This window comes from Stegastes partitus, unplaced genomic scaffold (assembly GCF_000690725.1).
Source record: "Stegastes partitus isolate 25-593 unplaced genomic scaffold, Stegastes_partitus-1.0.2 Scaffold418, whole genome shotgun sequence".
In the NCBI taxonomy this organism is placed as follows: domain Eukaryota; kingdom Metazoa; phylum Chordata; class Actinopteri; family Pomacentridae; genus Stegastes; species Stegastes partitus.
Genome location: NW_007578149.1, coordinates 273,486 through 285,478, shown reverse-complemented (window position 1 = coordinate 285,478; position 11,993 = coordinate 273,486). Strand labels below are relative to the sequence as shown.

The 11,993-nt window shown below is 41.1% G+C and overlaps 1 protein-coding gene across 1 annotated transcript in view; it reads left to right on the top strand.

The window, feature by feature from the left end:
• Positions 1-20: 20 nt before the first annotated feature.
• LOC103360166 (myocardin) overlaps positions 21-11,993 on the top strand; it is a 25,462-nt gene continuing 13,489 nt past the window's right edge. Inside the window, exons 1-3 of the mRNA XM_008285839.1 lie at positions 21-296; positions 804-919; positions 10,715-10,768. Coding sequence (XP_008284061.1) covers positions 865-919; positions 10,715-10,768 — 109 coding nt within the window. The 5' untranslated portion in view covers positions 21-296; positions 804-864. The remainder of the gene's footprint in view (positions 297-803; positions 920-10,714; positions 10,769-11,993) is intronic.

Sequence of the window (11,993 nt, the reverse complement as noted above, 5' to 3'; positions counted from 1 at the left end):
GGAGGGGGGGAGGAGGGGGGAGGTTTGACAGTCGCTCACAGTTGGCAGCAGAGATCCGGGATGTTTGGGGGGACAGCGAGGCAGAGAGGGTGAGTTCTGCTCTGTGGCGAGGCGACGAAGGAACCACAGACGTTACCTCCAGGAACCAGCCGAGAACATGAAGAGAACATGAAAGGAAGAAATTAAAGGAAGCTCTCTCGTTCCCTCTCTGCCTCCACCTCGCACCTCTCTCCATTTAATCTTAAATCCACTCCAACTTCCCCCGAGGGACTCAATCCTCTCCTATTTTTCCTCCTGTGAGTATTCTCTTTTATTCTCCTGCTTGTCTTCTCGGTTCCCCGCCGTGGAACCGACGTCAAATCTCAATCTGGCGTTTTGATTGCGCTAATGAGCGAGCGGCCTCCTTCTCGGACCCTGTGAATAAGCGGACCGGGACTCGGGGGGCTCGGCGGTGCTTTAGTATGCATAACCTGTGTGTGCTTCTGCTGGTGTGTTTGTGCACCGGGTCCGGATCGATACAGCCCGTGTGTGTGCACGCTAATGCAACTTGTGCAGATCGGCAGCCTTTAGCACAAGTTCATGTGTGCCGTGGGTGTCCCGTTAACGCCGTGGACCTGTCACTGTGGGTGGGCCTCTGTGACTCCCCGTGTGGTCGTGACGGGGCGTCTGCAGGGAGGCCTGCTGCTGCACCAGAGCCTGCTGCCCCGTTTGCCCCTCCATCTATCTCGGCCGTGCTTTGTGTGCCTCTATCAATATCGGCCTGAGTCCATCAGTGGATTAACAAGCATCTGCTTCCTCTGCAGCAGGAGAGAGGCTCCGTTCATTCCCCTGGTCGGGCCACGCCAGGAACCTCCTCCGTCCACCATGACTCTGCTGGCCTCCGAGAGGTCGCTGCTCATCCGGAACAAGTTCCGCTCAGGTGAGGCGCCGATTAAAGCGCGGGGCTCCGTTTTCCCACGTCGAGTGTTTGTGAAGGTTATCGGCCGCTCGGTCACGCTGTCCATCATGTGATCAATGAGGTGAGGGCATTGATCGCGGCGCATGGATTTAGCGATCGCTAGCCGCAGACAGAGACGTCTTGAAGTGATGTGAAGACAGCTGAAGATAAAGATCTGCGGGTGACAAACCTTCGCCAGGAAACTCCTCTTTTTATTTAAAGCCGGTTTCAAATCTCTACAACATTAAATATTCACACTTAGATGAGTCATTATTAGTGAGAGTTTAATGGGGAGAAGCTCAGCTGAGCTGCTCCACGTGACAAAGAACATCATCACACGATCAGCTGTTTGGTTTCTACCATGTCAGAAGATCTCCAGTTTGCTGCCACGGAGGAAAGAAACCGGAAAACATTCACGCTGAAGGAGCTTCATGTCTGAAAAAAAAGCAGATGAATCGATTGTCAAAGTAGCTGTTGGTTATTTTAATAGATGACAACCAGCGTGCAGGACCTCCAGAGCTGCAGCGATTAATCGACGAGCTGTCGACGGTGAAATTAATCCCCAGCTATTTTCATAATCAATAAATCAGCCTGAGCCACTTTCAGAGAAAACAGTCTGAATTCTGTGATTCTTAAAGGTGAATATTTCCTCCTCTGTGACAGTAAACTGAACGTCTTTGGACAAAAAAAAAGACATTTATGGAAACTCTGGTCCACATTTTTCACCATTTTCTGACATTTTAGAACCAAACAGTTCATCGATTCATCCGGAAACTAATCAACAGTGAAAATAATCATTAACTGCACAAAGAACCTTCATCAAACCAAACTCTGTTGGAGAAAGTTCTGGTTTAAATCCAGACAGAGGAGCTTCTGAATGAATCCTGATTGTTTTTAGCTTTGATTTGGCCCAAAAATAAAAAAAATCCTGATTAGCTGAAGCCTCAGTAAACAGTGAAAAATAAAATAAAAATAATGATTCAAACAACGATCAAATTAATCCTGAGTCAGTTTGAGTAATTTCTTGAAGAAAAATCTCGTTTCTTTCCTCCTTAATGACAGTAAACTGAATATCTTTGGACATTTTTCATCCTCGGCTTTTGACTAATCGGCATCTTGTGCCTTCATCAAACCAAACTCCATTCAAAAAAATTCCCATTTTAATCCAGACAGACGATGTTTATGAAGGAGTCCTGATGTTTTTGCTCTGATTTGGTCGCCTCCAGCTGATTTTAGAATCTGGATGAATTTCTGTCACATCGGTTCTCGTATTTAAAAAAAATTTAAAAAAGTTCCTCCTCTGTGACAGTTTACTGAAGATTTTTTGGACAAAACATTTTAGGAACTCTGATGCACATTTTTCACCATTTTCTGACACTGTATTGACCAAACAGTTGATGATTCATCCAGAAAATAATAATGAGCCTTTATCAAACCAAACTCCATCAGGAAAAGTTTAAATCCAGAGACCGAATGAATCCTGATTTTTAGCTCTGATTTGGTCGCCTCCAGCAGATTTTAGAATCAGATGAATCGGTTGTTACTTGACCTTCAGTTGGAGGTTTTTGTGGTTCGACTCTTCTAGAAACACGATCAGGTTTCCTCACATTTATCAAATAATCAGAAGTAGGACGGTCTGTAGCTGCAGCGGCTGAATGAGTGGACGTTGATGAGGCTGATTGATGTCGACGACTGAGCTGCAGAGACGGCAAACTGAACGTCTTTGGATGAAACGAGACATTTGAGGAAACACCGATCCACATTTTTCAGCGTTTTCTGACACTTTAAACGCCAAACGACTAATTGATTCATCCAGACAATAATCTGCAGATCAGTCAACAATGAAAAATAATGGTTTGTGATTTGCGGCCGTCTGGCAGCAGCAGCAGCAGCAAACAGCCCCACAGCTGTCGTCAGACTGTGATTCTAATGCTGCCGAATTGGTGACTGCACGGTTTGTGGCGTCAGCTTTTTCTGACTCCGTCTCGTCAAAGCGGAGCAAACAAACAGAAAGGCAGCAGCTCGGTTTGGCAGAAAACACTGTGTTTGTGTGGGAAGCGTCTACTGGTGACGAGGAACTGATCACATCAAATCAAGTTTATTGCACCGCGAAACCTGAACACAAAATATACGTGCAGAGAAAAGAAATGAGACAAAACCCAACGACAACCTGTACGATGGAACTCTAGAGCATCAGGAGAGTCAAAGGAGGAGGAACGTTCAAGTTTATGTGTTTTAATTAGTTTAATTTGGTCACATCAACTCATTTTTTCTAGTTTACTTCGTGTCTATAATTCTTGCTAATGTCTAGTTATTCGAGCCTTAAACGTAAAGCTGTAATATCTTGAGACGACTTTAAAACTTGAGTTCTTCCAACTTGAGGGGATTTTAAAATGAGGCGTTTAATGAACGACCAGCTGAACTCGTTAACTTTACAGGATGCATTGTCGGCATTTTTGTAGTTTGAGAAAACAGACGTCGTGCAAACGTAAATTACGATCGTTTCTTTTCATACATAAGGAAGACGATTCTAACCAGGTTGATTACAGAGAGAAGAAACAGAAAATCATGATTTATTTTTTTGGTAAAATAAAAAGTTAAGGTGGAAAAACTTCAGGTTGACTTTCCTTAAAATTAAGTTGCAGCAACGAAAACTGTTCATTTAAAAGGTTAAAAAGATTAAAGCACATTTAACGTAAACTGGTCGCATTAATATGACTTCAGTTTGGAAAAGCCTCATTCACCTGTGTGTTACCTACGAAAGCAGTTTGTTATAAAAGACAGCAAATCTCTGAGTAGTTGATTAAACTTAATAATTTAAGTTTATTTAACTTGTTTTCTCAAGTTTAGTTCATTAAACTCAGCTAGTTTTACTCTCCTGATGACGTTGAACTAATTAATCAAGTTAATATGAAGTTAACTGACATGTTTGGAGCAGCAGGGAAACTTACAGCGACTTCATTTGGATGAACTTAATTCAACTGTGTGTTACCAAATGAAACAATTCATTTAAGTTGGTCCAACACGTCTCTTTTTACAGTGCAGCAGCCTCACTGTTTGGTTTTGTACCGACTCCAGTAAAAAGAAACCATTTAAATGTTTAAAAATGTTCCAGGACAGTAAACGTGTCTATAACCACCGTCTACGTGAGTAGTTGATTCAACTTAATATTTTAGGTTGGTTGAACTTGATTTTTCAAGTTCAGTTAATTTAACTTTCACAACCCACAAGATGATTCTGAGCTAATTAGTGCAGTTAATGTACATTTTAAGGCAGCAGGATAATGATAAAAAGATGAACAATCACGTGTAGGACAGATCTCTGAATACTTTAACATCTGATGAGGGTTTATCGCGGTCAGGGATGAATTCTGGTTCGATATTCTGGACGCAGCTTCCAGCAGACGAGCAGCGTTCGGTGACAGACGGCTTCAGACGAACCTCCCGTCGCTGCGTTTTGCTAGTTTTTAGCTACAAGTTGTAGCGTCTGCTGCTCCGTTTGCAGACAGCTGTCGTAAACGGCTGGCAAAATATAAAGGCGAGAGAATGGCACAGAGGCAGTCCCGAAGGTGCACCGCCACCTGCTGCAGAACGTGATTCAGGAGGCAGCTGCCGGCGTTCGGTTCCTGTATGTGCATAGCTGAGCGGCAGCAACATTTCAAAGTAAAGCCACTTTGTTCAAGCTCGTTTGCTAATTCATCGACAGTTTTTTTTTTCTGTTTTTGTCTCCAGTGCAAACTTTCCTCGTCTCATAAATCAGAATCAACAACTGTTTTATTGCCAAGTGTTTATGAAAAAAACTCTTTGTACCGACCAGTAAACAACGGCATCAACAAAGTTAAATGANCTAGTTATTGATCCAGAAGGTTCCTCTGAGGAAACACTGCCTGCAGTTCAACATGAAACCTGAATTCTCGCAGCGTTAACTTTTAGGCCCATTTTAAAACGAGACACGTAGAACAAAGTGATTGTAATGAACTGTGGCAGAGATCTGGTTGAGTTTCTGACAGACCTTCATGTACCAGATGATTAGTTCCAGGACAGGTCGTTTTTGTGATTTCTATTTTATTTTTCTAAAAGCTTAACATTCGTTTCAAACCTGCCAATGAGTTCTGGGGTTCAGAGGGTTAAAAACAAACTTCACTAATGACCAGAATTTATGTGAAAATCCCGCTTCTGAAGATGTTAATAGATGTTTTCTTCCCGCAGAGACACAAGCACATCCACACCGGCCAGAGGAACTTCGTGTGCCCGATCTGCGCCAAGCGTTTCAGGGAGGCCGGCGAGCTGCAGCGCCACCAGCGGGTTCACACCGGAGAGAAACCCTACCAGTGCCAACTCTGCCACACCCGCTTCGCTGAGCGCAACACCCTGCGCCGGCACACCAAACGCAAACACCCCTACCACCAGGTCGCCATGGAGATGCTGAACGAGAGGAGGGACCGCGGGGGAGGCGGCGGCGGCGGCGGCGGCGGCGGCTCGGCGGTGCAGGAGGAGGAAGAAAGCGCCGAATGGTACAACTCCACTGTGTCTAACCTGGAAAACTCAGAGTCGGAAACGGAAACCTAACACGATCTTCAACTTTTCCTCCTCGTCAACTGACATTCAAAGAAGGGAGCACTGCAATATTTGAGTGTTTTAATGTATTTATATGAATGTATATTACTCCCATTCCATCCAATGGGCCAAAAGTAAGTTTATTTTAAACGAGCTTTCCTGCGTGACGTTGCATTTAAAAGGGAAAGCTGCTAGAAATCAATGTTCTGAGTTTGGATCGGACTCCCAACGAGCCCCCGTGAAGTTGCGTTTTCATGCAATCCTCGACAAAACCCTAAAGTGCTCCGAAGAGAACCGAGAAAGCTTATTTAGTTGTACATAGGAAGAGAACTATTTGTAAGAGCTGCACTTCTGCACTATCTCATGAGGAAGATGAAATCTTTCCTGCCGTCAGAGACACTGTGAGTCATTTGCACTTGTTTTCCTTTGTTTCCAGCGAGCTGGATGGAGACGCTCACGTCCGTTGTTCTGTTGGATCCTGTAAGAGTTTGACCAAATGACTTCTTCTAACATAAACACTATATTCAGATTTTCTTTCTTTTTTTAAAAATGTGAATTATGTTAACTTATTGGAATTAAATTTTCACAGCTATAATTGCATCCTCGTCACGTTTCGGATGTTTCCTGTTTAATGCGGCTCTTTGTGGCTAAAGGTTTCATATCTGGGCTTTAATTTCAGCCGATCTGATTTTCCTTTCTGCGATGATCGCTGAAGGCGAAGCTCGACATGGATCTTCTGCGATAAAGAAAAAAAAATTAAGATATCTGCTGGTGCGCTGACCGCTTGGACCGGCTCCAGGGAGTAATTGAGTTTGTGAGGAACTCCTCTGTTTTTTCGCACTCTCTCAATTTTCTGCTCCATTTAAGCCGGAGCCGAACAGAGCCGAGCAGCAGATAACTTATTAAACACTGCATCGCTCAGCCGGCCCGTCCCGGTCCGAGGTTCTGTGCAGACGGAGGAGTTCTGTCCTCCTGAAAGGCCCGAGCGCGGCTTTATTCTGGTTGGCAGCAGGTCAGAGGTGAGCTGGAGGAGCGAGGGTTAACCGGGAGGTCCGTCTGAGATCATGGACCTGCTGCTCGGAGACAAACTGTTCTTCCAGCGTTCGCTCCGGTAAAACTGTAAGCAGCTGTTGGCTTTCACGTGTTTTTAACCCTTTAAACTCCCTCAGTGGGAGCTCACAAACGTCTTCTATCGATCCAGAACGTTTTATTTTCCTCTTATGATCATTTTTTTATGTAATTTTTAACAAGTTTTTGGTGGTTTTGGACAAATCCAGGCATCCTAAACACTTTTCTGTGAACTTGTTTCAGTTGTTTTGTCTTTTTGCTTTATTATTTTTCTAATTTCTTTACCAATTTTTTAAATTCAGTATTTATTATTTTGCACAAGAAGCACATCAGTGGTGCCCAAAGTAACAGATGTCAGCTTTACATTAAGACAGTTACCATGTAAGTTTTGTTTTGTTGTTGATCCATTTATCGCACCACAGATCAGAAAACAGAAGAGAGTCCGTTTCCTCCATGTTTATAGTTCAGCCCGTGAACAAACCGTCCGAATGCAGACAGGAATGAAGCTGGAAGGTTTTGTGGATGGAAGATCTGCTGAAGTGGAGATTTATCGATCAGAGGAACAGCTGACGTCGAGGAAACAACCTTTAAAGGTACGTAAAGTTTAATGCATTTTCACTGGAAACTACTGTAATCTACGGACTATGAGGGGGGCTGGAGTCTATCCCGGCCGACTTAGGGTGAAGGCAGGGGACACCCCATAGACTGTATAACAGATGGACGTAGCTGCCGTGACGTCTGCACTGAGAACATGAAGCCAGGGTTTTGCTACTTCCTGGTTGACATCTTGGATTTTTGGAGCCAGTGACGTAAAAATCGTGGGAGGGGGGCGGAGCCATAGGAGCAGCGATTGGTCAGATGGATTGAGAGGCGGGCCCTCTCTGCCCCGCCCACATTTACTGCCTTCTGCTCGCTTCGTCTGTATGGTCGCTGCCGACTGTCAATCAAGCCAGCCACGCCCCTTGACCCGCAACATGTTGACGATGTTTTAAAAATTCAGTATTGATTTCTTGTCAGATTGTCCACCTGATCTCTGGATCTGACCATGAAAACTAATAAGAAAACAATCCTGAGCTGTAGGAATGCAGTATTTGGTGATCTGTGATCACTTCTTTTCCAGTTCCAGTCTATGGGAGCCAGGGCTTTGTGGAGCCAGCAGCTAGTGGACGTAGTGATACTGCAGGTTTCTGACACTTCCTGGTTGGCTTCATTTTTCAGGGCCGGTTGCTACGTCCATCTTTTATACAGTCTATGGTCTCGACGCTAACTCGTAAAATTCCATAAATTAGCCGCATCGCTGTTTAAGCCGCAGAGTTCAAAGTAGCGGCTTGTAGTCCAGACATTACGGTACTCGTTAACCGCTCCAGCTAATTATTCATCTGTTGTGACAAAGTTCAGTAAAAACAAACTCCTGAATGTGTGTTTGGAAGGTTGGAGACGTGTTTCCTGCTGTTCTGGAGACAAAGTGACGATCACTGAATGATGCTGTGGAGCAGCTCGATGGGAACACGTTAGAAATCAAACCACGTGGCCGCATGTTTACATCCAGACACACTGTCAGCAGAACTATGACAGACAGAAGTGCTGTTAAAATCCCACAGGATCCTGAAGACTGGGTTTAAAAACAGTGAAACTTTAATATGACGGAACGAATTAATAATAAATCCTTCATGTACACAATCTTTTATTCAAATAACAACAAATATCTGTAAAACAACGTTAGATTTTTTGCTTATTTAAATAAAGTAAAGAAAATGTTTGAAAAGGTCAACAAATGTAGAAAAGCAAAATACTATTTATAAAAAATCTATAGTTTTGACGAGAACCTTATGTACAGTTTTGGCCTCTTATTATTATTATTATTATTATTATTATTATTATTATTATTATTATTATTATTATAGTACATTTAGACAGTCAAACAGTTTTAAAAAATCTTTCAAATACCTTTAATATATCTGTAAAATATATATTTTTAAAAATATTACATTTAAATATAGTGAAACTATAATTTCACAGTCAAGCGCTGTAAAAGAAAAAAACACAGATTTTTCATGTGGACATTATTTACAGTTTTGGACTATTTTTAATTAATATTTGACCTTTTTTCAGTAATTTTACGACTTATTGTTTGTTATTGAACAAAGCAGGAAAAATCTGTTAAATGACTTTTAACATTTTTTTTTTCAAATAACAGCAAATATCTGCAAAATAATAAAACAAATGATGATTTATATAAATACAGAATTGAGATTTATTCATGATTTCTGGCCTGTTTTCACTGTTTTGGTGATTTCAGTCATTATTATGTGCAGTCTGGAATAAGTAGGAGAATAAATGCATTAATTTAAAAAAGGTAAATGAGAAAATAAAAGAGACTTGTTTAAAATAGGAGATCGTCCATTCTGATCAATGGGCTGATGTTTGGTTGAGTTTCTCACAGGAGGAAAGAAACCAGAAACTATCTGGACTCCAGAAGCTGCAGATACAGAAATGAGACTTTTCTTCATTTAAAAACGACTCAAACTGATGAACCTGAGCAGCTGNTCTTTTTTCAGTGTAGCAGCGTCACTGTTTGTGTTTGTTCTCTGGTAAAAAATATCTTCAAGATAAATGAGAGAGAAACTCTTTAAATGTAGAACGTATCAAAGAAAGCAAATCTGTGTGTGAGTAGTTGATTCAGCGGATTAATTTAAGTTTATTCAACTTGTTTTCTCAACTTTAGTTAATTTTTCATGTAATGATTTTAAACTAATTAATCAAGTTAGCTAAAATTGTTAGAGCAGCAGGAAAACTTAAAGTGACTTAATTTGGATGAACTTAATTTAACTGTGTGTCACCAAATAAATCAATTTATTTAAGTTGGTCCAACAATCGTCTTTTTTTTAATGTAGCAGCGTCACTGTTTGTCTTCAGTAAAATAAATGGCTTCAACAAAGTTACATCCAAAAGAAACTCTTTAAATGTACAAAATACAAAAGACAGCAAATCTCCAAGTAGTTGATTCAACTTAATAATTTAAGTTTATTCAACTTGTTTTCTCAAGTTTGGTTCATTGAACATGGATAGTTTTACACTTTCACAGCTCATGTGCTGGTTTGAACTCATGAACTGTTGACTGACGTGTTCAGAGCAGCGGGGGAACCTAAAGTGATTTCATTTGGATAAACTTAAATCAACTACCAAATAAAACTATTTGTTTAAGTTGCTTTTCTTTGTACCGACTCCAGCAAAAACAAACAAAAAATGGCTTCAACAAAGTTAAATGAAGAACAAAACCTTTAAATGTAGAAAACATGACAGACAGCGAGGGCACTTTCACAGCTCCTGTGATGACTTTGAACTCATTAATCAAGCTAACTGACGTTTCTGGAGCAGCCGGGAACTTAAAATGTCTTTTTATATCACAGTAAAAATTAAAAAGTGCCGCCGAGTGTTACAGGACGAATAAGAAGCAGCGCTACGAGTCCAATGAGCAGAAAAGTAATAAGAAATACAAGTTTGTGTTGTGTGCTGGGATCAAAGTGGAGAAATGAAAGTGATGCATGTGTTAGAATGAGGATTAAAGTGAACGTGCAGCGCTGAGCCGTCCTCCTGTTTCATATGAAGGAAGGTCAAGATGTCTGAACAACAACCCCGTTAATTCTTCAACAAAGCCACTCAGGCTCTCCTGACCTCTGCCACCAGTCCAGTGTGCAGCGGTGAGCAGCCAGAGCTCAGAGTGAGCGACACAGCGTGGATCTGCTGTGGAGCCACGACTTCTGTTTGGAGCAGGAAGAGCGCATTTAGCAGCAGCACCAGTGAGGATGACGTGAGAAGGCCTGGAGGCTGCTGGAGAGAGCGGGACAGCTGACGGGGGGATGGGACCAACAGAAATAGACCCAGTGAGAGATAAATAGTCCTGGTCCGGGCCTCCCCTCCCCTCCCGTCCCTCGGCAGGTCTCTCAGGTCTCGGCCCGGCGGCGCTGCCTCACCTGTTTGTGCTGAATGTGTGCAGGCATCCGAGCAGATACATAATCTACAAGCGCTGCAAAGTCATGGGGTGATCCGAGCTCCGAGGCCGGATCGCCTGACAGCGCCGCCTCACTCTCACCTTCCCTTTCCTCTCAGTGAAACATTTTATTCTGAAGCAACCTGTGCTCTTGTGTTTCAGTGCTGCAGCTGCGGATCCAGAACCGACGGCTGAGCGAGATCAATGCCGACGCAGGTCAGTCCGTGTATCATTAACACCCGGATTGATCCATCTGCAGCTTGCATTTTATATTAATGATCTGCAAGTCGCCTCCTTTCACTGGAAGATGATTGCATATCGACCGCGCCGTGTTTGTGCAGATTTCACCGCATTGACCGCCTTTTATTTTTCTTCTTTTTTTGACTTCGGTAAAAGAGCATCTACATGAGACGAATGTGTTTCATGTTGGGTTTTAATGTTCCTGAAAAACTTTGGAAAAAACTTTAAGAACACGTTTTATTCTGAATATAAAGTAAAATACGCTCAGTCTCTCATAAAACCAGACTCATGTTTAAATAAAGCAGAACTAATTAAAACCATTAATAACTCAATAATTGACCATTCAGTAGTATTGCAGTACTGTCAGTATAAACACAGTAATACTTCTGTAAATGAGAATACAGTAATATTAGTAATAGTATTATAAATGTAAATACGGTCAAACTGCTGTAAACATAAATACAGTGATCACAGTAATAATACTGAACATGAGAATAAAGTAGTACTACGACGCAAACAGTAATAATGTCAATAAAAACACACACTGACTGTAAATATGTGATATTAGTAATAATACTGTAATACCTGCCTAAGTGAGAGTACAGTACAAATAATACTATAAATAAAAATACAGTAATAGTACTGTGAACATAAAGACAGTAATACTAGTAACACAACTGTAAAAGTGAACACAGTAACAGTACTGTAAACATAAATACAGTGATACTACTGTAAATGAAAGTAAAGTAATTATTAGTACTACTGCGAAGGGGAAAACAGTGATAATAGTAATAATAATACTGTAAATGAGTATTCAATAATACCAAAACTTAAGGAACAGTAATAAGAGTAACAATACTGTAAATAAAAATACACAATAATAGTAATAATGGCATAAACAGAAAATACAGTAATAGTAACAATACTGTAAATGAAAACATAGTAGTATTACTATAAAAAAAAAAACCTCAGTAATAATATTAATAACACTGTAAATAAGAGTTCAACAAAACTGTTATTTATACCAAAACGTAAGAAAAAGTCATAGGAGTAACAATACTGTACGTTTTTTAAAATGCAGTAATAATAGTATTAATAATGTAACTGTGAATACAATTATAGTATTGTTAAGAAAATACAAACAGTAAAAATGGTTATACTGCTGTTAGACTATACAGAGTATTACTATACAGTAATAATA